The sequence below is a fragment of the Crotalus tigris genome, unplaced genomic scaffold, assembly GCF_016545835.1.
Source record: "Crotalus tigris isolate CLP2741 ecotype Arizona unplaced genomic scaffold, ASM1654583v1 scf7180000019601.482383, whole genome shotgun sequence".
In the NCBI taxonomy this organism is placed as follows: Eukaryota; Metazoa; Chordata; class Lepidosauria; order Squamata; family Viperidae; genus Crotalus; species Crotalus tigris.
Genome location: NW_024097617.1, coordinates 12,501 through 35,490, shown reverse-complemented (window position 1 = coordinate 35,490; position 22,990 = coordinate 12,501). Strand labels below are relative to the sequence as shown.

General features: G+C 49.3%; 1 protein-coding gene across 2 annotated transcripts in view; it reads left to right on the top strand.

The window, feature by feature from the left end:
- Positions 1 to 22,990, top strand: part of MYLK2 (myosin light chain kinase 2) — a 53,388-nt gene that overhangs the window by 25,730 nt on the left and 4,668 nt on the right. For both annotated transcript variants that reach the window (XM_039363863.1, XM_039363862.1), the window contains exons 4-11: positions 4,075 to 4,180; positions 6,307 to 6,400; positions 6,520 to 6,629; positions 8,185 to 8,326; positions 12,872 to 12,942; positions 15,024 to 15,152; positions 18,756 to 18,908; positions 20,966 to 21,098. In XM_039363863.1, coding sequence (XP_039219797.1) covers positions 4,075 to 4,180; positions 6,307 to 6,400; positions 6,520 to 6,629; positions 8,185 to 8,326; positions 12,872 to 12,942; positions 15,024 to 15,152; positions 18,756 to 18,908; positions 20,966 to 21,098 — 938 coding nt within the window. The remainder of the gene's footprint in view (positions 1 to 4,074; positions 4,181 to 6,306; positions 6,401 to 6,519; positions 6,630 to 8,184; positions 8,327 to 12,871; positions 12,943 to 15,023; positions 15,153 to 18,755; positions 18,909 to 20,965; positions 21,099 to 22,990) is intronic.

Sequence of the window (22,990 nt, the reverse complement as noted above, 5' to 3'; positions counted from 1 at the left end):
CATAAGTCGAGGACTACCTGTACAGAAACACGAGGGTCTTGAGCTCGTCATGTGAGGTTGGCCCCAACCCTCCTATCTTTTCGGAAGGGCCTGAAGACCCTCCAGTGGGGGTGTTGACGCTGCTAACATCGGATGTTCTTGCTTTGACAACAGATGGAAATGCAGCCATCTTTTCTCTATCGCTTTTAGAGTTCGTTGGTGCTGGGAGGGCGGATGTGGACGGGAGTCCAGTTGGTCATAACAATAATAACTCAGCCATGGGAACCCAAGGTCATTGGGCCCAGGGTTGATAAAGATTTGGCGGGCTGGAGAGCTGGGGAGAAAGCCCGAGCTTCAAGCTAATTGGGGAATGTGATTATTATTATTATTATTATTATTATTATTAATAATAATTCGCCATTAGTCAATTGCAAAGGGCGGCCTTACTAGGAACTGCTTCCATCCTGCAACGAGATCTGTAATACCATCAAACATCCACATCTGCCTATCCCAGGTCCTTGGGAAGGACTCGATAGGTAGACAAAAATGCCAAATCCAGTCTGAACATCTGGCTGACTGTGCGATGATCCATAATAATAATAATAATAATAATAATAATAATAATAATAATAATAATAATAAAAGCAAGCAAGGGTAGTACCAATAGTCATAGGCTCCTTGGGTGCAATTCCAAAACAACTGGAGCCCCACTTGAACACCATTGGCATTGACAAATTCGCTATTAGTCAATTGCAAAAGGCAGCCTTATTAGGAACTGCTTCCATCCTGCGACGATATCTGTAATACCATCAAACATCCACATCTGCCTATCCCAGGTCCTGGGTAAGGACTCGATAGGTAGACAAAATGCCAAATCTAGTCTGAACATCTGGCTGACTGTGCGATGATCGATAATAATAATAATAATAAAGTTGGAAAGGACCTTGGAGGTCATCTAGTCCAACCCCCTGCTCAGGCAGGAAACCCTATATCATTTCAGACAAATGGCTGTCTAGTCTCCTCTTAAAAACCTCCAGTGTTGGAGCATTCACCGCTTCTGGAGGCAGGTTGTTCCACTGGTTAATTGTTCTAACTGTCAGGAAGTTTCTCCTTAGTTCTAGGTTGCTTCTCTCCTTGGCTAGTTTCCATCCGTTGCTTCTTGTCCTGCCTTCAGGCGCTTTGGAGAATAGCTTGACTCCCTCTTCTTTGGGGCAGCCCCTGAGATACTGGAAGGCTGCTGTCACGTTCCCCCCCCCCGTCCTGATTTATGACTGTTAATTGGAGGAGGGAATTGTGCTTTGCTACTTTGTGCCCAGGCGAGGGGGATTTAATTTTTGGCTTTAACTATGTAGTGCCGATGCTTCGTTTCTCGAATAAAAGATTCTTTAAGGTTAAACAATGCCTCAAAGTTCTTTGGACGAGTTTCATCTGTCGGAACCATGACGGGGGGGGGGTGTTGATCGATTAACACCCCTTCCTGCTCCCTCCCCTCCATCTTTTAATTGCACTGCAGATTGGACTTTTTGTGCTAGCTTATTGATGTCATTAATTTACATCGTTTTTATCCTTGACGATTGCAACTCCTCCAGGAGTTACCTCGAGGCCTCTAAATTTTACAAGTAAAAACAAATAAATAAATGAACTATTGGGGTTTTTGCTCCTCCGGTAGTCCTCGGCTTACAACCGTTCCTTTTAGGGACCGTCCGAAGTTGCAACAGTGCTGAAAAAAGGGACTTGTGTGCCTGTTTTTCACACTTGGGACCGTTGCAGCATCCCCTGCGGTCAGGTAATCAAAACTCCAATATTGGGCAACTGACTCGTATTTATGACGGTTTTGGTATCCTGGACTCATGTGATCCCCTTCTGCAACTTTCTGACAAGCAAAGTCAATGAGGGAAGCCGGATTTCACTTAACGACCGTGTCACGAATTTAACAGCTTCAGCGATTCACTTAACAACCGTAAGAAAAATAAGTCATAAAATGGGGCAATATTCACTTAACAATTGTCTCACTTAGCAACAGAAACTGTATGCACACACACACACACACACACACACACGTACATACACATACCTGTATTCCCCATAATTCATTATTTTTATTTTCCTATTTCTCTTTTTATTGTGATAATGATTTTTTGTTAAGGTGACCTATTTAGCATAACTGACTCAGATTGGATCCTCCAATTCTTGTTAAATTTGCAGTTTATTTTTTCTTTCTTAATATGTCCAGGGGTAGGCAACCTTGGCTCTTTTATGACTTGTGGACTTAAACTCCCAGAATTCCTGAGCCAGCATGGGGGAACTATGGCCCCCTCATGACTCGTGGACTTCAACTCCCAGAATTCCTGAGGCAGCCATGCTGAGGGGAAAGGGAGAAGTTCCCAAGCTGAGCCAGGCTGACTCAGGAATTCTGGGAGTTGAAGTCCACCAGTCTTGAAAGGGCCATAGTTCCCCCATGCTGGCTGAGGAATTCTGGGAGTTGAAGTCCATGAGTCATGAGGAGGGCGTAGTTCCCCCATGCTGGTTGAGGAATTCTGGGAGTTGAAGTCCACGAGTCATGAGGGGGCCATAGTTCCCCATGCTGGCTCAGGAATTCTGGGAGTTGAAGTCCACCAGTCATGAAGGGGCCATAGTTCCCCCATGCTGGCTGAGGAATTCTGGGAGTTGAAGTCCACGCCATATTTTCCCCATGCTGGCTGAGGAATTCTGGGAGTTGAAGTCCACGAGTCATAAGAGCCAAAGTTGCCTACCCCTTTATTATACAAACATCTATTAAACGTATATCCTCTAGATGGCGTATGTGTGTGTATACCTATATATGTATGTATACATACATACTAAGTAACACTTCAAAGAAAAGTACAATAACCAGGTTAGGATTGAAAGTTTTAGTATACAAAGATTACAAAATTTTGATGTGAATGGTAGTGGATCTTTTTCAACATTATCCTCAGCTTTGGACAAATAAGCCAAATAAATTTATGCTTGCAGAAAATGATACCCAAAATATTAATAGAATTTTTTTCCTTTTCTTTTTTTACACACAATATACTAAGCTATCTAAATGATGTTAATAAGTTTTAAATGTTTCAAATTCAGTTGTGAGAAAAGTAAGGCTCTACATTTAGGCAAGAAAAACCAAGTGCACAGGTATAGTATAGGTGCTACCTTGCTCAATAGTAGCAACTGTGAGAGGGATCTCGGAGTCCTAGTGGACAATCACCTAAATAGGAGCCAGCCGTGTGCTGCAGCTGCCAAAAAGGCCAACACAGTGCTAGGCTGCATTAACAGAGGGATAGAATCAAGATCATATGAAGTGTTAATACCACTTTACAAGGGCTTGGTAAGGCCACAATTGGAACACAGCATCCAGTTTTGGTCACTAGGATGTAAGAAAGATGTTGAGACTCTAGAAAGAGTGCAGAGAAGAGCAATATTATGATTAGGGGACTAGAGGCTAAAACATACAAGGAACAGATGCTGGAATTGGGAATGTCCAGTTTAAGGAAGAGAGGAACGAGGGGGGACATGATAGCAATCTTTCAGTATCTCAGGGGCTGCCCCAAAGAAGAGGGAGTCAAGCTATTTTCCAAAGCACCTGAAGGCAGGACAAGAAGCAACGGATGGAAACTAATCAAGGAGAGAAGCAACCTAGAACTAAGGAGAAACTTCCTGACAGTTAGAACAATTAACCAGTGGAACAACCTGCCTCCAGAAGCGGTGAAAGCTCCAATACTGGAAGTTTTTAAGAAGAGCCTGGACAACCATTTGTCCAAAATGGTATAGAGTTTCCTGCCTGAGCAGGGGGTTGGACTAGATGACCTCCGAAGTCCCTTCCAAACCTATGATTCTATCATCCATTTGCACCTTCCTGGTTACTTGGGACAGCTGGCTTAATCCAGACTGCAATCCCATCAGCTGTGAGTGTTACAAGCCAGGCACAGACTTCCTTGGTGGCCCATAGATGTCACTCTTTGAGCATGGATGCTCAAAGTAGTAGTAGTCTGTAGTAACCTGGTTCTGAGCAGAAATGAGCTGATCCCTCTTTTAAACACCTCTCTCTCTCTCTCTCTCTCTCTCTCTCTCTTCCAGATGACACTCCCCCACCCCCTGCGCCTTTCACCCATCGCATTGTCACGCTGAGGACCGGAGACTTCAAAGATACTTACAAACTGAACACAAAGGAAGTCCTGGGAGGGTAAGGAAGGAGACCTCATTTGGACCAAGTGGAGAAGTTTCCCGATAATAGAGAAGGATGAATCAGTGGGACCGCTTGCTTCCAGAAGTTGTGGGTGCTCCACAAGAAGAGACTGGACAGCTATTTTGACCGGAATGAAACAGGGTCTCTTGCTTGAACAGGGGGTGGACTAGAAGACCTCCAAGGTCCTTCCCAGATCCGTTGTTCTGTCCTTCAGTGGAATGGCTTGCCTTCAGAAGCTGTGGGTGCTCCATTTCTGGAGGTCTTCAAGAAGAGACTGGACAGCCATTTGTCCAGAGTTGTAGAGGGTAAAGGTGTCCAAACTTGGGAACTTTAAGACTTGTGGACTTCAACTGGGGAATTCTGGGAGTTGAAGTCCACAAGTCTTAAAGTTCCCAAGTTTGGACATCCCTGGGATAGGGTCTCCTACTTGACCAGGAATTGGAGTAGATGATTTCCACAGTCCCTTCCAATTCTATTTTTCTTTGTTCTATGCTGTCTGGTTTTTCCCACGATGTGTTAAAACTTCCTTTATTTTATTTTTTAATCTCTCTGTTGGTGTAAACCAGGGGGAGGCAACCTTGGCTCTTTTATGACTCGTGGACTTCAACTCCCAGAATTCCTCAGCCAGCCTGGCTCAGCTTGGAAACCTCTCCCTTTCCCCTCAGCGTGGCTGGCTGAGGAATTCTGGGAGTTGAAGTCCACCAATCATAAAAGAGCCAAGGTTGCCGACCCCTGGTGTAAACCAAAGGCATAGCTTGGCGGGGTCAAAAAAAGTCAAGATGGCGGCCGAGAACGCAGCAGGGAAGCTCCGCCTTTTAAGTATACATTGCACAAAGGGGGCGGGGCTTCCACTTCACAGTGGCAGGTGATACCTGCATGTTTTTCAGACGAGGCGAAATTTGACGCTTACTGTAACCCGCTTATTGGAGTGATTGGTGGTCTTAGTTGCGTTCAGGAATTGAGCCACGCTTGCCCCCCCCCCGGGTGGGGTCTGCAGCATGCATTGAGCCCCAGAGAAAAGGTCACCTGCAGGCTATTGTGGGAATGGAGCTCACGGAATTCCCCGTTGACCTGAGTTTGGCAAGGTTGTGTGAATCCAACCATCTCGCTCCCTCTTGCCTAAGTTGGAAACTTTAGGTGGGAGTCTTGAAAGAGAAGAAGGATATTGGGAAGCATTTTAGAGGAAATATTCCTTCCTCCCTTCCTTCCTTCCTCTTTCCTTTCTTTTCCCTCCTTCCTCCCTTCCTTCCCTCCCTCCTTCTCTCTCCCTCTTTCCCTCCCTCCTTCCCTCCTCCTCCTCCCCTTCCTTCCTCCCTTTCTTCCTTCTTCCTTCCTTCCTTCTTTCCTTCCTTTTCCTTTTCTTCCTTCTTCCTCCTTCCTTCCCTCCCTCCTCTGCTTCCTTCCGTCCTTCCTTCTTTCCTCCCTTCCTTCCTTTCTCTTTCCTTTCTTTTCCCTCCTTCCTTCCTCCCTTCCTTCCCTCCTCTTTCCTTCCCTCCATTCCTCCCTTCCCTCCTCCTTCCCTCCTTCCTCCCTCCCCTCCTTCTTTCTCCTTCCTTCCTTCCCTCCCTCTTCCCTTCCTTTCTTCCTCCCTCCCCCCTCCCCTTCCTTCCTTCCTTCCTTCCTTCCTTCTTTCTCCCTCTTTCCTTCTTTCCTTCCTTCTTTCTTTCCCTCCCTCCCTCCTCCCCTTCCTTTCTTCCTTCCTTCTTTCCTCTTCCTTCCCTTTTTTCTTCTTTCCTTTCCCTTCCTTCCTTCCTTTCTCTTTCTTTTCTTTTCCCTTCTTCCTTCCTCCCTTCCTTCCCTCCTCCTCTCTCCCTCTTTCCCTCCCTCCTTCCTTCCTTCCTTCCTTCCCTCCTCCTCCTTCCCTCCTTCCTCCCTCCTTCCCCTCCTTCTTCCTCCTTCCTTCCTTCCCTCCCTCCTCCCTTCCTTTCTTCCTCCCTCCTTTTCTCCCTCCTTCTTTCCTTCTTTCTTTCCCTCCCTCCCCCTCCCCCTTCCTTCCTTCCTTCCTTCCTTCCTTCCTTCCTTCCTTCCTTCCTTCCTTCCTTCCCCTAAAAACAAAAATACAAAAGCATGAATATTGCCCCCAAAAGGCAAACCTGGCTTTCCCTCCCCCTCTCCCGCCCCAGGGGAAAGTTTGGAGAAGTCCGCACGTGCACGGTGAAGGACACGGACCTCAAACTGGCTGTGAAGATCATTAAGAAGCAGGGCCCCAAAGACCGGGTAGGCCTTTTGGGGAGACCTGGGGGGTGTTATGGAAGGGGGGGGGGCTGCCAGGGCCAGTGGCCTCCCTGCCCCTCCCCTCTCCAGTCCCTGCAATGCAGCTTTTCCCCCCCCCACAGGAAACGGCCGAGGTTGAAATCGATGTGATGAACCAGCTCAACCACCGAAACTTGATCCAGCTTTACGACGCTGTGGAGACGCCCCGGGAGATCATGCTCTTCATGGAATTGTGAGGGGCCTGAAAGGGGGGGGGGTGGAGAGGTGGTCCCGTCTTGCATGTACAGGTAGTCCTTGACTTACGGCCACAACTGAGCCCAATATTTCTCTGGGTCCATTTTACGACCTTCCTTACCGCAGCCGTTAAGTGAGTCCCTGTGGTTATTAAGTGAGTAACAGGGTTGTTAAGTGAATCTGGCTTCCCCCATTGGCTTTGCTTGTCAGATGGTCATAAAAGGGGATCAGTGCAACACCAGGACATTGCGACCGTCATAAAAACCGAGTCACGTGAATTTTGATCACATGGTCACAGAGATGCTGCAACGGTCGTAAGTGTGGGAAACATTCATCAGTCACTTTTTTCAGTGCCACGGCAACTTCCAATGGGCACGAAGCCAACGGTCGTAAGTCAAGGACTCCCTATATTTATGATGGTTGCAGTGTCCCAAAGTCGCGTGAACACCATTTGCAACCGTCCCTTCTGGTTTGGGGAAGACGGATTTGCACAATTCACTTAACAACGGCAGCGATTCACTCAACGACCTTGGCCAACATTGAGTCCGTTGTCAAGCATCTGACTTTTGATCACATGATCATAGAGATGCCGCAACGGTCGTAAGGGTGGGAAACGGTCATAGGTGACTTTTTTCAGTACCTTTGTAACCTCAAATGGTCACTAAATGAACAGTTGTAAGTGGAGGGCTTACAGGTAGTCCTTGACATACGACCACAACTGAGCCCGTTTCTGTTGTTGAATGAGACATTTGTGTTTTACCCCATTTTATGATCTATCTATCTGTCTACCTATCATCTCTTATCTTTATCTATCTATCTACCTACCTATCTATCTATCTATCTCTCATCTCTTATCTCTATCTATCTATCATTAATCTGTCTATCATCTCTTATCTTTATATATTTATCTACCTGCCTGCCTGTCTGTCCATCTATCTATCTATCTATCTATCTATCTATCTATCTATCTATCTATCTATCTATCTATCTATCTATTTCTCATCTCTTATCTCCATCCATCCATCCATCCATCCATCCATCCATCCATCCATCTATCTATCTATCTATCTATCTATCTATCTATCTATCTCTCATCTCTTACCTCCATCCATCCATCCATCCCTATCTATCTATCCATCCATCCATCCATCCATCCATCCATCCATCCATCCATCTATCTATCTATCTATCTATCTATCTATCTATCATCTCCATCCATCCATCCATCCATCTATTTATCTATCATCTATCTATCTATCTATCTATCTATCTATCTATCTATCTATCTATCTATCCATCTATCATCTCTTATATCCATCCATCCATCCATCCATCCATCCATCCATCCATCCATCCATCCATCTATCTATCTATCTATCTATCTATCTATCTATCTATCTCCTCAGGACCCAGATTATTGGGGGGCAAAATGCTCAGAGAGGGCCGTAAAGCGCTATAAAGCGGTATCTAGGTCTAAGGGCTGTATGGTCCCGATGCTCCTGGGGGTGGCTGCCTCACGTGCTATCCTGACCCAACCTCGATCTCCCATCCAGCGTGGAAGGGGGCGAACTCTTTGAACGGATCATTGATGAGGATTACCAACTGACCGAGGTGGACTGCATGGTGTTTGTGCGGCAGATCTGCGAAGGAATCCTTTTCATGCATCAGATGAGGGTGCTGCACTTGGACCTTAAGGTAGGAGGGCCCGGGGGGGGGTGCGTGCTGAGCCCCACAAGTGGGGTGGGCCAGATGCCACGGAAGACCAAACGTGTGGGAAGGCTGCGGACTCCATCAAAGGGGGCAGCGTGCCAGGGCTCCAGATTATCATGGCTTCCTGCAGAAGGCTTCCCAGAGTGGCCCAGGCTGAATGTAACTGAATAACAGAAGGATAGAGCTGGAAGGGACCTGGGAGGTCATCTAGTCCAACCCCCTGCTCAAGCAGGAGACTCTATAGCAGTGGTTCTCAACCTGTGGGTCGGGACCCCATTTGGGGTCGAATGACCACTTCACGGGGATCGCCAAACAACGCAGTCCGCCATTTTTTCCCTCCTTTTCCTTAGCTGTGCTACTCCCTTTTATACTATTGGCTTTTGAAAGCCAATAGAACAGACTCTCTTGAATAGAGTCTAATTCTATTGGCTTTCCAAAGCCAATAGGAATTGTCCAGGCTGTCTCTGCCCTGCTGAGCCCGCCAAAAGTCCCATTCTGCAAACGGTGCTGCACCAGTTGAGTAGTCCTCGACTTACGACCGGTTGGGGGTCGCGGCATTAAAAAGGTTGAGAACCACTGCCCTATAGCATTCCAGACAAATGTCTGTCCAGTCTCTACTTAAAAACCTCCAGTGATGGAGCAGCCCCAACTTAGAACATAGTATAATGGGGTTGAAAGGGACCTAATGTAACCCCCTCCTCAAGCAGGAGACCCTAGACCAGTGAGGGCGAACCTTTTATAGACCAAGTGCCCAAACTGCAACCCCAAACCCACTTATCGCCGGGTGCCAGGTGGGCGTGGCCCAGTGGGTGGACGTGGCTGTGGTGGTCATGGCAGACTGGGTGGATGTGGCCAAGGTGGGTGTAGTCACCTCGATGTTGCTCATGCGGAGGGATGCCTGTGGGAGCCAAGCGGGTTGGGGGAGATCCAGGGGGTCTCTGGCAGGTGGGGCGGTGGGCAGGAGGCTCATCCTGTGGGGTGAGGCAAGGCGAGGCAGCGCGGGGGTGCCATTATCGCAGGGCAACGCGGGCCAGGGGTCGGGGCGGCTGCTGCCTGACACCATCGGCTCCCGCACACAGAGGCCAACGAGCACTTCACGTGAAGTATTAATGCCACTCTTCAATGCCTTGGTAAGGCCACACATGGAATCCTGCATCCAGTTTTGGTCACCACGATGTAAAAAAGATGTTGAGACTCTAGAAAGAGTGCAGAGAAGAGCAACAAAGAGGATCAGGGGACTGGAGGCTAAAACATATAAGGAACGGTTGCTGGAATTGGGTATGTCTAGTTTAACGAAGAGAAGGACAAGGGGAGACAGGATAGCAGTATTCCAATATCTCAGGAGCTGCCCCAAAGAAGAGGGAGTCAAGCTATCCTCCAAAGCACCTGAAGGCAGGACAAGAAGCAACGGATGGAAACTAATCAAGGAGAGAAGCAACCTAGAACTAAGGAGAAACTTCCTGACAGTGAGAACAGTGGAACAGCCTGCATCCAGAAGCAGTAAATGCTCCAACACTGGAAGTTTTTAAGAAGAGACTGGACAGCCATTTGTCTGAAATGGTGTAGGGTTTCCTGCCTGAGCAGGGGGTTGGACTAGATGACCTCCAAGGTCCCTTCCAACTTTACTACTATTACTATTACATGGGGGCCAACAGTGTCTGTCAGCAGCCACAGCCTGCCGGCCCCTCGACCGGCGCATTCTGGGGCTCCACAGCCCGCCACCCGCAGTTCAAGAGAAGCTGTCTCTGAGCTGGCCGGCCGGCCGACAGCTGAGGAGGCGATGCAGTGGGTTGTGTCCGGGAAAAGGACAGCATGCGAGGCCAGGAGGGATGGGATGGGGGGAGGGAAACCAGCGGTACTGGGATGCATCCGGCCACGTGGGACCTCAGCGAGTTAGCGGGTGGCTGGTTGAAGAGGGACAGTTGCCATCTCCGGGGCATGGCGTGCGTGCCCACAGAGAGGGCTCCGAGTGCCACCTCTGGCACACGTGCCATAGGTTCGCCATCACTGCCCTATAGAATTCCAGACAAATGGCTTGTCCAATCTCTTCTTCAAAACCTCCAGTATGGAGCACCCACAATGTCTGAAGACAAGCCCTTCCACTGGTTAATTGTTCTAACCACTGGGAATTTTCTCCTTAGTTCTAGGTTGCTTTTCTCCTTGATACGTGTCCACCCGTTGTTTCTTGTCTTGCCTTGTGATGCTTTGGAGCAGTGGTTCTCAACCTGTGGGTCAGGACCCCATTTGGGATCGAACGACCATTTCACGGGGGTCGCCAAACAACGCAGTCCTCCATTTTTTCCCCCTTTTCCTTAGCTGTGCTGCTCCCTTTTATTCTATTGGCTTTTGAAAGCCAATAGGATAGACTCTCTTGAATAGAGTCTAATTCTATTGGCTTTCAAAAGCCAATAGGAATTGTCCAGGCTGTCTCTGCCCTGCTGAGCCTGCCAAAAGTCCCATTCTGCAAATGGTGCTGCACCAGTTGAGTAGTCCTCGACTTACGACCGGTTGAGTAGTCTTCGACTTACGACCGGTTGGGGGTCGCGGCATTAAAAAGGTTGAGAACCACTGCTTTGGAGAATCGCTTGATTCCCCACCCCTCAAAAATGTACCAGATTCTTTTGCTTTTTGCAATTTGTCTGGGTTTATGTGTGTGTGTGTTTAAGGGTCAGCTGGATGCTTTAAGCTTTAGCATTTGCAGTTGACCGACGGTGAATTTGCCAATGTCATTGGTGTTTCAGTGGTGCTCCAGATGTTTTAGGACTGCCCCCGAGGGATCTATCACTATTAGCATTATTATTATGGTTGGTGGCACAATCAGCCAGATGTTGAGAGTGGACTTGGCATTTCTGTCTACCTATCAGGTCTACTACCTGTTGGTCTACCGGTCAAGTCCTTCCCAAGGACCTGGGATAGCCAGTTGTTGTTGGATGGAGTTTTAAATGGATCGTCACAGGTTGTCAGCCGCTCCGAGTCAACCTGCCTTTTGCAATTGACCGATATTGATATTATTATTATTATTATAGTCGGTTTCACAGCCAGCCAGTTGTTGAGACTGGATTTGGTGTGTTTGCTCCCCTTTCCAACGATCTGAGATAAGCAGAGGTGGTCATTTGATGGGGTTAGAGCAGACATGTCAAACACAAGGTCTGGGGGCCGGATGTGGCCCGCAAAGTGGTTTCATGTGGCCCGTGAAGCCATCCAGGAGACAGTGAGGGAACGGCCCCCCACTGCCTTGGCCCTGGCCCAGGCCGGCCGGGAGCCAATGTACAATTTTGTGGTGGCCACCTATGCTGAAACGCATTCAGTCTTAGCTCCACAAGGCCCTCTGGAAACAGCGAGGAACCGGCCCCTGCCGCGTCGGCCCCGACCCCTGGGTGCATGCTGGGGAGGGGTCACCCTTTGTGAGGAATGAAGAAATGCACCATCGCCTGGAAGTGGCCAGCAAATGGCTCTCGCCTACTTCACCTATCCGGCTTGATGGGCTCCGGGGGAGGGGGTTTAGCAGGCAGTGGGGCTCCTCCAGTGGATCATGTCTTGGCGCTTGCCCTGGTCCCACCCCCTTCTGACAGAGACCCTCAGATCTGTCCCACTCCTGCCCAGGCCCCCACAGGCACCCTTGATGCGAATGATGTAGAGCTGGCCATGCCCACCCAGTAATAATAATAATAATAATGATAAAGTTGGAAGGGACCTTGGAGGTCATCTAGTCCAACCCCCTGCTCAGGCAGGAAACCCTATACCATTTTGGACCAATGGCTGTCCAGTCTCTTCTTAAAAACTTCCAGTGTTGGAGCATTCACCGCTTCTGGAGGCAGGTTGTTCCACGGGTTAATTGTTCTCACTGTCAGGAAGTTTCTCCGTAGTTCTAGGTTGCTTCTCTCCTTGGTTAGTTTCCATCCGTTGCTTCTTGACCTGCCTTCAGGTGCTTTGGAGAACAGCTTGACTCCCTCTTCTTTGGGGCAGCCCCTGAGATCTTGGAACACAGCCACACCCACTCCAGCCAGTAGGCCACACCCACTCCATCCACGCCCACCCAGTAGGCCACTCCCCCGCCTCCCCCCCCAGGGCAATTGCAATGCTGATGCGGCCCTCAATGAAATTGAGTTAGAGATATTGTCGGAGGATGTCAGCTGCTCCAAGTCAAGCTGCCTTTCGCAATTGACTGATGGGGATCGTGTGTCAATGCAATTCAAGGGATGCTTCAGGCGTTTTGGTACCCCCCCCCCCTGCATTCGTTTACCATAGGCGTTCTATTTCTGTTTGCGGGTCTTTGTGCTCTCCAGTCCTTTGTCTTCTCTTTGGCTGTTTCCAGGCGCTAACACATCCGCGGTCCGCGGTTCGTCTTTCTTATCCACAGTTGCTAAGCCTGGGGTGCGATGTGGCAGGGGCCTTCCTCTCTGTTGTTGTTGTTGTTGTGGTGGTGGTGGTTGTTAGAGATTTGTCCATAGTTTCCTCTGCTCTTCTCAACCCCCCAAAGACCTTTCTATTCCCTTTCACATGCACACCCCACTTTTCCTTTTTCTGCAGCCCGACAACATCCTGTGTGTGACGGCCACTGGCCACATGGTGAAGATCATTGATTTTGGATTTGCTCGAAGGTAATACGGGGACCGGGGTGGCCAGGCTGTTCTCTGACCATGTGTCTTCTCCTCTGCTGGGTCAGAGAAGGACAAACCCATTCTGATCTCTCTCCGTCTCTCATTGAGCATCTCTCACGCCTTCTGTTCTGGTGGGGGTGCTCTCTGAACCTGGTTGCTTTCAGGCAGACGTCTTGTTACCAAACTGGAGAGCATCATCAGGGCTAGGAAAGAAGGGGGCTTTGCGCTTTGTTTATATCACCGATGATGTTACCTAGTTGGGTCATAAAATCTCAGCGAGAAAACAACGAAGCTCAGAGAGCACCAAGGACCCCACAGTCCTCCTCCTTCTCCTTCCTTCCTTCCTTCCTTCCTTCCTTCCTTCCTTCCTTCCTTCCTTCCTTCCTTCCTTCCTTCCTTCCTTCCTTCCCTCCTCCTCCTCCTTTTCTCCACAAGTCCCCTCCCTTCTAGCACTGATGAAGTTAGCAAGTTGGGTCATGAAACGTTTGTAAGAAAACCATCAAGCTCAGAGAGCACCAAGGACCCCCCTCCTCCTCCTTTCTTCTTCTTCTTCTTCTTCTTCTCCTCCTCCTCCTCCTCCTCCTCCTCCTCCTCCTCCTCCTTCTCCTCTCCCCTCTCCACAAACCCCATTCCTTTCAAGCACTGAAGATGTTACCTAGTTGGGTAGTGAAACATCTGCCAAGAAAACAAGCTCAGAGAACATCAAGGGCCACACAGTCCTCCTCCTCCTCCTCCTCCTCCTCCTCCTCTCTACAAGCCCCCCTCCCTTCTAGCATTGATGATGTTACCTAGTTGGGTCATGAAATGTCTGCAAGAACACAACCAGGCTCAGAGAGCACCAAGGACCCCACAGTCCTCCTCCTCCTCCTCCTCCTCCTCCTCCTCCTCCTCCTCCTCCTCCTCCTCCTCCTCCTCTCCACAAACCCACCTTTCAAGCACCAAGGACCCCACAGTCCTCCTCCTCCTCCTCCTCCTCCTCCTCCTCCTCCTCCTCTCCACAAACCCCACACCTTCCAAGCACTGAAGATGTTACCTAGCTGGGTCATGAAACATCTGCAAGAAAACAAGCTCAGAGAACACCAAGGGCCACACAGTCCTCCTCCTTCTCCCTCCTCTTCCTCCTCTCCACAAGCCCCCCTCCCTTCTAGCATCCTGACCCTCCTGCTAGCTCCCTTCTAGCATCCTCCCATCTGCAATCCTGGCCTAGAAAGATCCTCTTCCATCAGTGTTCTGTTCCCGATGGAGAAAATTAAAATGCACCAACCCTGATCTCCAGTTTGTGCACATTTTTTTTCCTCTAACCCGAGTCTTTGTTTTCACAATTTGGGCTGATGGGCGCATTGTTGTAAAAGAGTTTCTCCAAACTTAATCTTATTTTTGTCTCCTTATGCATTGGGGGATAGGTCAAGATTCCCCCTCCCCCAATATTTAATTTTTTGACCGTTGTACAGCATTATGACCCGTGGAGAAGAGTAATGACGTTTGACTTTTGTACTGAAATTAGCTATGTTACATGCCAGATAAATACATTTCTCTCCCCTCTCCCATTGAATTGAATGGATACTTAGCCAGATCACGCTGGAATAACTATTAGCGCTCAAGGAGGTCCCAGTCTGGTGCATCTTTAATAGTAGTAGTAGTAGTAGTAGTAGTAGTAGTAATAATGTTGGAAGGGACCTTGGATGTCATCTAGTCCAACCCCTTGCTTTATCTGGAAGGGGGTGGGGGCGAAAAGGGTGTGTCAGGGAGGCATACAGGTAGTCCTCGTCTTACAACAGTTCGCTTAGTGACCGTTACAACGGCACTGAATGACCATTTTTTCACACTTACGACCGTTGCAGCACCCCCACGGTCGCGTGACTTACCTCCGGATGCTTGACCACTGACTCACCTTCATGAGAGTCGCAGTGTCCCAAAGTCATGAGAGTCGCAGTGTCCCAGTCGTAAAATGGGGCAAAACTCACTTAACGAACTTCTCACTGAGCGACATCCCTGTTGGGCACGAATTTGGTCGTAATTCGAGGACTATCTCTGTTCCAATGTGCCAGGACCAATTCAGCTTCTTCTCCTCCCCTGGACAGGTTCAACCCCCGTGAAAAACTAAAAGTCAACTTCGGCACGCCGGAATTCCTGCCGCCGGAGGTGGTCAGCTACGAGCCGGTCTCCTACAGCAGCGACATGTGGAGCATGGGGGTGATCGCATACATGCTGTGAGTCAGGGTGCAGGGGACAGCATTGTTGTTGTTAGTTGGGTCTGACCCATCGCGACCCCCTGGACCACGTTCCTCCAGGCCTTCCTGTCCTCTATCATCTTCTGGAGTCCATTGAAGCTCACGCCTCCTGCTTCAGGGACTCCATCCAGCCACCTCCTTCTCTGTCGTCCCCTTCTTCTCTTGCCCTCCATCTTTCCCAGCATTAGGCTCTTCTCCAGTGAGTCCTTCCTTCTCCTTAGGTGGATGGATGGATGGATGGATGGATAGATAGATAGATAGATAGATATGGATAGATAGAAAGATAGATAGATAGATAGATAGATAGATAGATAGATGGATAAATAGATAGATATGGATAGATAGATGTTGTTAGTTGCGAAGTCGTGTCCGACCCATCACGACCCCATGGACCACGTTCCTCCAGGCCTTCCCATCCTCTACCATCTTCTGGAGTCCATTGAAGCTCACGCCTGCTGCTTCAGGGACTCCATCCAGCCCTCTCTTTCTCTGTCGTCTCCTTCTTCTCTCGCCCTCCATCTTTCCCAGCATTAGGCTCTTCTCCAGTGAGTCCTTCCTTCTCATTAGGTGGATGGATGGATGGATGGATGGATGGATGGATGGATGGATAGATAGATAGATAGATAGATAGATAGATAGATAGATAGATAGATAGATAGATAGATAGATAGATAGATATGGATTGTTGTTGTTAATTGCGAAGTCGTGTCCAGCCCATCGCAACCCCATGGACAATGTTCCTCCACGTCTTCCTGTCCTCTACCATCTTCTGGAGTCCATTTAAGTTCACACCTACTGCTTCAGTGACTCCATCCAGCCACCTCCTTCTCTGTCGTCCCCTTCTTCTCTTGCCCTCCATCTTTCCCAGCATTAGGCTCTTCTCCAGGGAGTCCTTCCTTCTCCTTAGGTGGCCAAAGTCCTTGAGTTTCCACTTCAGGATCTGGCCTTCTAAGGAGCAGTCGGAGTTGATCTCCTCCAGGACTGACCGGTTTGAACGCCTTGCAGTCCAGGGGACTTGCAGGAGTCTTCTCCAGCACCAGAGTTCAAAGGCCTCCATTCTTTGGCGCTCAGCCTTTCTTAGGGTCCAACTTTCACATCCGTGCATTGCAACTGGGAAAACCACAGCCTTGACGATACACACTTTTGTTGGCAGGGTGATATCTCCGCTTTTTAGTGTGTTGTCTAGATTTGCCATAGCTTTCCTCCCCAGGAGCAATAGTGACCCTAAATCTAGGGGTTTGCAGCATGCACCCCATTGCAAAAATCTTTAAAGCTGGCTTAAGTTAACGTGGATTTGGGGTCTATAAAGATTCTCAGTCATCCAGGTCAGGGTTGTCCCAAAGATGCTTTTCCACGAGGCAGCTGGACTTTCTTGTTTTTCCTTTGAAGACGTTTCTCTCCTCATCCGAGAAGCTTCCTCAGGTTCTGACCGAATGATGGGGAAGGGGAGGATTTATACTCCTTCCAGACAGTTGGTCATTTGCCTTCTTTTAGAGAGTCGTTGAGGCCACTTGGAGGCTTACCTGTGTCCTCAGGGTCACCTGAGTGGTGCAAATGGGGGTGGAGTCTTTTTGGCTGCAGGATGTCTTCTGCCCTGGGTCCCTTCGTGGATGGAGACGGGCACAGGATGATGGGGATGAGTCTGTGTTGTCTGCATCTCCATCTGAAGCGCAAATAGTTCTTCTAGTCTGTCATGTTTTCTGGACATCCGTGCATGGGGGTTCATCCCAAAATACATGGCTAAATTGTCCATGGAGGTTCTCAGCCATCCAGGTCCTGGTTGTCCCAAAGGGGCTTTTTCTACAAGGCAATGGGACTTCCTTGTTTTTCTTTGAAGACGTTTCGCTTCTCATCCCAGAAGCTTCTTCAGCTCTGACTGAATGGTGAGGAAATGGAAGGATCTGTACTGCCTTCTTTTAGACTGGCGGTTCGCAACTGGTGGGTCGGGACCCCATTTGGGGTCGAACGACCATTTCACGGGGGTCGCCAAACAACGCAGTCCGCCATTTTTTCCCCCTTTTCCTTAGCTGTGCTACTCCCTTTTATTCTATTGGCTTTTGAAAGCCAATAGAATAGACTCTCTTGAATAGAGTCTAATTCTATTGGCTTTCAAAAGCCAATAGGAATTGTCCAGGCTGTCTCTGCCCTGCTGAGCCCGCCAAAAGTCCCATTCTGCAAACGGTGCTGCACCAGTTAAGTAGTCCCCGACTTACGACCGGTTGAGTAGTCCTCAACTTACGACCGGTTGGGGGTCGCGGCATTAAAAAGGTTGAGAACCACTGTTTTAGACAGTCGTTGAGGCCACTTGGAGGCTTATCTGTGTCCTCAGGGTCACCGGAGTGGTGCAAATGGGCGTGGAGCCTTCTTGGAACTCCTGGAAGGACCGTGTAGTAGAAGGTTCCACGTCCATTTGCACCCCTCAGGTGACCTTGAGGACACAGGTCAACCTCCAAGTGGCCTCAACGACTCTCTGAAAGAATGCAAATGACCGCCTGTCTGCAAGGAGTATAAATCCTTCCCTTCCCCACCATCCAGTCAGAACCTGAAGAAGCTTCTGGGATGAGAAGCAAAGACGTTTTCAAAGAAAAAACGAAAGTCCACTGGATGGTGGGAAAGGGAAGGATTTATACTCCTTGCAGACAGCTGGTCATTTGCCTTCTTTTAGACAGTCATTGAGGCCACTTGGAGGCTTACCTGTGCCCTCAGGGTCACTGGAGTGGTGCAAATGGGCGTGGAGCTTTCTTGGAACTGTTGAAAGGACCGTGTTGTAGAAGGCTCCACACCCATTTGCGCTACTCAGGTCACCCTGAGGACACAGATAAACCTTCAGGTGGCCTCAATGACTCTCTAAAACAGTGGTTCTCAACCTTTTTAATGCTGCGACCCCCAACCGGTTGTAAGTCGAGGACTACTCAATCGGTCGTAAGTCGAGGACTACTCAACTGGTGCAGCACCGTTTGCAGAATGGGACTTTTGGCAGGCTCAGCAGGGCAGAGACAGCCTGGACAATTCCTATTGGCTTTTGAAAGCCAATAGAATTAGGCTCTATTCAAGGGAGTCTATTCTATTGGCTTTCAAAAGCCAATGGAATAAAAGGGAGGAGCACAGCTAAGGAAAAGGGGGGGGGGGAAATGGCGGACTGTGTTGTTTGGCGACCCCCGTGAAATGGTTGTTCAACCCCAAATGGGGTCCCGACCCACAGGTGGAGAACCACTGCTCTAAAACAATGCAAATGACCAACTGTCTGCAAGGAGTATAAATCCTTCCCTTCCCCACCATCCCGTCAGAACCTGAAGAAGCTTCTTGGATGAGAAGCGAAACGTCTTCAAAGGAAAAACAAGAATGTCCAGTTGCCTCTTGAAAAAGTACCGTTGGGATAGACCGCCATGGCATTTGAGGTCTGCCAGCAGGTTGGGGGAAGACTCCATAATCCACACCCAGCCCCCCCAATCCATCCTGTTGAACTCACCTTGTGGCCAGACTTGGCCTTGTGGAGCTGGACTGTCTCCTGGCTGGAGGACCTCACCATCTGCAGACGTTTTATGTTCTCATCTTCTCTGTCTCTCCCTCCCTCCCTGCCAGGCTGAGCGGTCTCTCCCCTTTCATGGGAGACAACGACCCGGAAACCCTCAACAACGTCTTGAAGTCGGAGTGGTATTTCGACGAGGAAGCCTTTGAGGGCATCTCAGACGAAGCCAAAGATTTTGTCTCCAACCTGATCATCAAGCAAAAAGGGTCCGTGTGTTGGAGAGCCACCCTCGCAGACGGGCAGAGGGGTCAAACAGGGACTTAGTCTAGACTCAGTGCCTCAACACAGGAGGGCAAGGCCTGACCCTCCAATCCTTAGAACAGGGGGGTCCAATCTTGGCAGCTGGTGGACTTCAACTCCCAGAATTCTCCAGCCAGCATGTGAGATGGGTTTGTTGGGCTGAGAGAGAGGGGCTGGCCCAAAGTCACCCAGCCGGCTTTCATGCCTAAGGTGGGACTAGAATTCACCGTCTCCTGGTGATTGGGCCAAAGTCACCCAGCTGGCTTTCGTGCCTAAGGCAGGACTAGAACTCACCGTCTTCTGGGGATTGGCCCAAAGTCACCCAGCCGGCTTTCATGCCTAAGGCGGGACTAGAACTCACCGTCTTCTGGGGATTGGTCCAAAGTCACCCAGCCGGCTTTTCTGCCTAAGGCGGGACTAGAACTCACCGTCTCCTGGTGATTGACCCAAAGTCACCCAGCTGGCTTTCATGCCTAAGGCGGGACTAGAACTCACCGTCTCCTGGTGATTGGCCCAAAGTCACCCAGCTGGCTTTCATGCCTAAGTCAGAACTAGAACTCACCATCTTCTGGTGATTGGCCCAAAGTCACCCACTGGGCTGACTAGAACTCACCGTCTCTGGTGATTGGCCCAAAGTCACCTAGCTGGCTTTCATGCCTAAGGCGGGACTAGAACTCACCGTCTCCTGGTGATTGGCCCAAAGTCACCCAGCTGGCTTTCATGCCTAAGGCGGGACTAGAACTCACCGTCTCCTGGTGATTGGCCCAAAGTCACCCAGCTGGCTTTCATGCCTAAGGCGGGACTAGAACTCACCGTCTCCTGGTGATTGGCCCAAAGTCACTCAGCTGGCTTTCATGCCTAAGGCGGGACTAGAACTCACCGTCTCCTGGTGATTGGCCCAAAGTCAACCAGCTGGCTTTCGTGCCTAAGGCGGGACTAGAACTCACTGTCTCCTGCTGATTGGCCCAAAGTCACTCAGTTGGCTTTCATGCCTAAGGCGGGACTAGAACTCACCGTCTCCCGGTGATTGGCCCAAAGACACCCAGTCAGAATTCATGCGTAAGGTAGGATTAGAACTCACCGTCTCCCACTTTCTAGCCTGGTACCCTAACCACTAAACCAGACTTGGCTCTATATACTCAAAAGTTACAACTGAACAAGCTGCAGTCAACTTTTACCAATTCCGCGGTGGCTTTAAAGCCGGCTTTAAACTAACAACCAGGACCGCAGTGTCACCGGAGAAAGCCTAGAACTAAGGAGAAACTTCCTCACAGTGAGAACAATTAACCAGTGGAACTACCTGCCTCCAGAAGCAGGAAATGCTCCAACACTGGAAGTTTTTAAGAAGAGGTTGGACAGCCATTTGTCTGAAATGGTATAGGGTTTCCTGCCTGAGCAGGGGGTTGGACTAGATGACCTCCAAGGTCCCTTCCAACTTTACTACTATTACTGACTGGCCGAAGGTGGCCGCAGCGATGCCCACCGGGCCAGACCAGCTGGATAAAATCTTGGAAAACTCCCTTTTTCCAACCAGACCCAAGATGCTGGTTTTATCTCGCCAGAGGCTGGTACAGTTCGTCCTCGCCTTATGACGGCAATGGAGCCCCCATTTTTATTTTTATTTATTTTTTCGTCAAGGGAGACAATTGCTAAATGAGATTTTGCCCTGTTTTACATTCTTTCTGTCCACCGTTCTTAAGTGAATCGCTGCAGTAGCTAAGTTACTATCACAGTTGCTAAATGAGTCTGATTTTCCCCACTGAGTTCGCTTGTCAAAAGGACGCAAAAGGGGAATCACGTGACCCCCTCGGGACACGGCGACCGTCGTAAATATGAGTCAGTTGCCAAGCGGGCGCATTTTGATCACGCGACCACGGGGGGGGGTGTGTTTGCTGCTGCTAAGGTGGTGCTCTGAAAAACGATCCTAAGTCACATTTTTTCAGTGCTTTGAGCCGTCACTAAATGGACTGTTGTATGTCGAGGACTACCCTGTAATGCCTTCTTTTCTTCCTCTTTCTCCCAGCGGGAGGATGAGCGCAGCCCAGTGCCTCCAGCACCCCTGGCTGAACAACCTGGCCGAGAAAGCAAAGCGGGTCAACCGACGGCTCAAATCTCAGGTTCTGCTCCGGAGATACGTCATGAGACGTCGCTGGAAGGTAACAGCCGGTTGGGAGGGGCAGAGGGGGGGGTTCAGATGCTTTGCGGAGTGGGAATCTTCGGGGGTGTCGGTCAAAAAAGTCAAGATGGCGGCCACGAGAGTAGAATTGATCCTCCAACTTCTTTTTACAGGAGGTCCTCGTCTTACGACCACAACTGAGCCCACAGTTTAGGTCGCTAAGCGAGAAATTGGCTAAGCGAGTCTTCCCCCATTGTACGACGTCCCTTGCCACCTTGGTTAAGCGAATCACTGCAGTGCTTCAGTTAGTGACCCGGTTGTTAAGTCAACCCGGCTTCCCCGTTGAGTTTGCTTGTCAGAAGTTTGCAAAATGGGATCACGTCACTCCCCCCCCCCCCGGGGACACACTGCAACCCGTCGTAAAGATGAGACGGTTGCCAAGCGCTAAATCTTGGATCCACGCAACTGCGGGATGCTGCGACCGTCGTTAAGTGTGAAACGTGGTCGTAACTCACATCTTATGGTGGTGTTGTGACTTTGAACGGTCGCCACACCAAGCCGAGGGTGACCGATTCATTCAGTGACCGTTCAATGTTACAACGGCACTGAAAGATTTGACTCACAGTTACCGTCCTTGGCAGCATCCCCGAGGTCACGGGATCAAAATTCAGACACTTGGCAACTGGTTCACATTTAAGACGGTCGCCGTGTCCCCTGGGGTCACGCGATCCCCTTTTGCAAACTTCTGACATGGGGAAGCCAGATTCACAACTGGGTTGCTACCTGACCGGCCGTACTCAGCGTGGGGTCCTCAATGGAACCGCATCTACACGGAGGGAAGTGTGTAGTGGGGTGCCCCAGGGCTCTGTTCTGGGCCCAGTGCTCTTCAACATCTTCAACGATTTGGACAAGGGGATAGATGGGGAACTCATCAAATTTGCAGACGACACCAAGCTGGCAGGAATAGCCAACATTCCAGAAGACAGGCTTAGGATACAGGAGGACCTGGACAGACTTGAACACTGGGCACTATCTCACAAAATGAAATTCAATGGTGAAAAAAGTACATTTAGGCAAGAAAAACCAAATGCACAAGTACAGCATAGGGGGTACCTTGCTCAATAGTAGTAACTGTGAGAGGGACCTCGGAGTCCTAGACAATCCCCTAAATATGAGCCAGCCGTGTGCTGCAGCTGCCAAAAAGGCCAACACAGTGCTAGGCTGCATTAACAGAGGGATGGAATCAAGATCATATGAAGTGTTAATACCACTTTACAAGGCCTTGGTAAGGCCACAGTTGGTAAGGCCACAGTTGCATCCAGTTTTGGTCACCACAATGTAAAAAAGATGCTGAGACTCTAGAAAGAGTACAGAGAAGAGCAACAAAGATGATCAAAGGATTGGGGGCTAAAACATATAAGGAACGGCTGCTGGAATTGGGGATGTCTAGTTTAACAAAATGAAGCAGGGCACAGGCTAATAGAATTTTGCCAAGAGAATACGATGGTCATAACAAACACTCTTTTCCAACAACCCAAGAGACGGCTCTACACATGGGCATCACCAGACGGTCAACATAGAAATCAGATTGACTATGTGCTCTGCAGCCAAAGATGGAGAAGCTCTATACAGTCAGTAAAAACAAGACCAGGAACTGACTGTGGCTCAGATCATGAGCTTCTCGTTGCAAAATTTAGGCTTAAATTGAAAAAAGTAGGAAAAGCACTAGGCCACTCAGGTATGAACTAAATCATATTCCTGATGAATATACAGTAGAGGTGACAAATAGATTTAAGGAATTAGATCTGATAGACAGAGTGCCTGAAGAACTATGGATGGAAGTTCGCAACATTGTACAAGAGGTAGCAACTAAAACCATCCCAAAGAAAAAGAAATGCAAGAAAGCAAAATGGCTGTCTGAGGAAGCTTTGC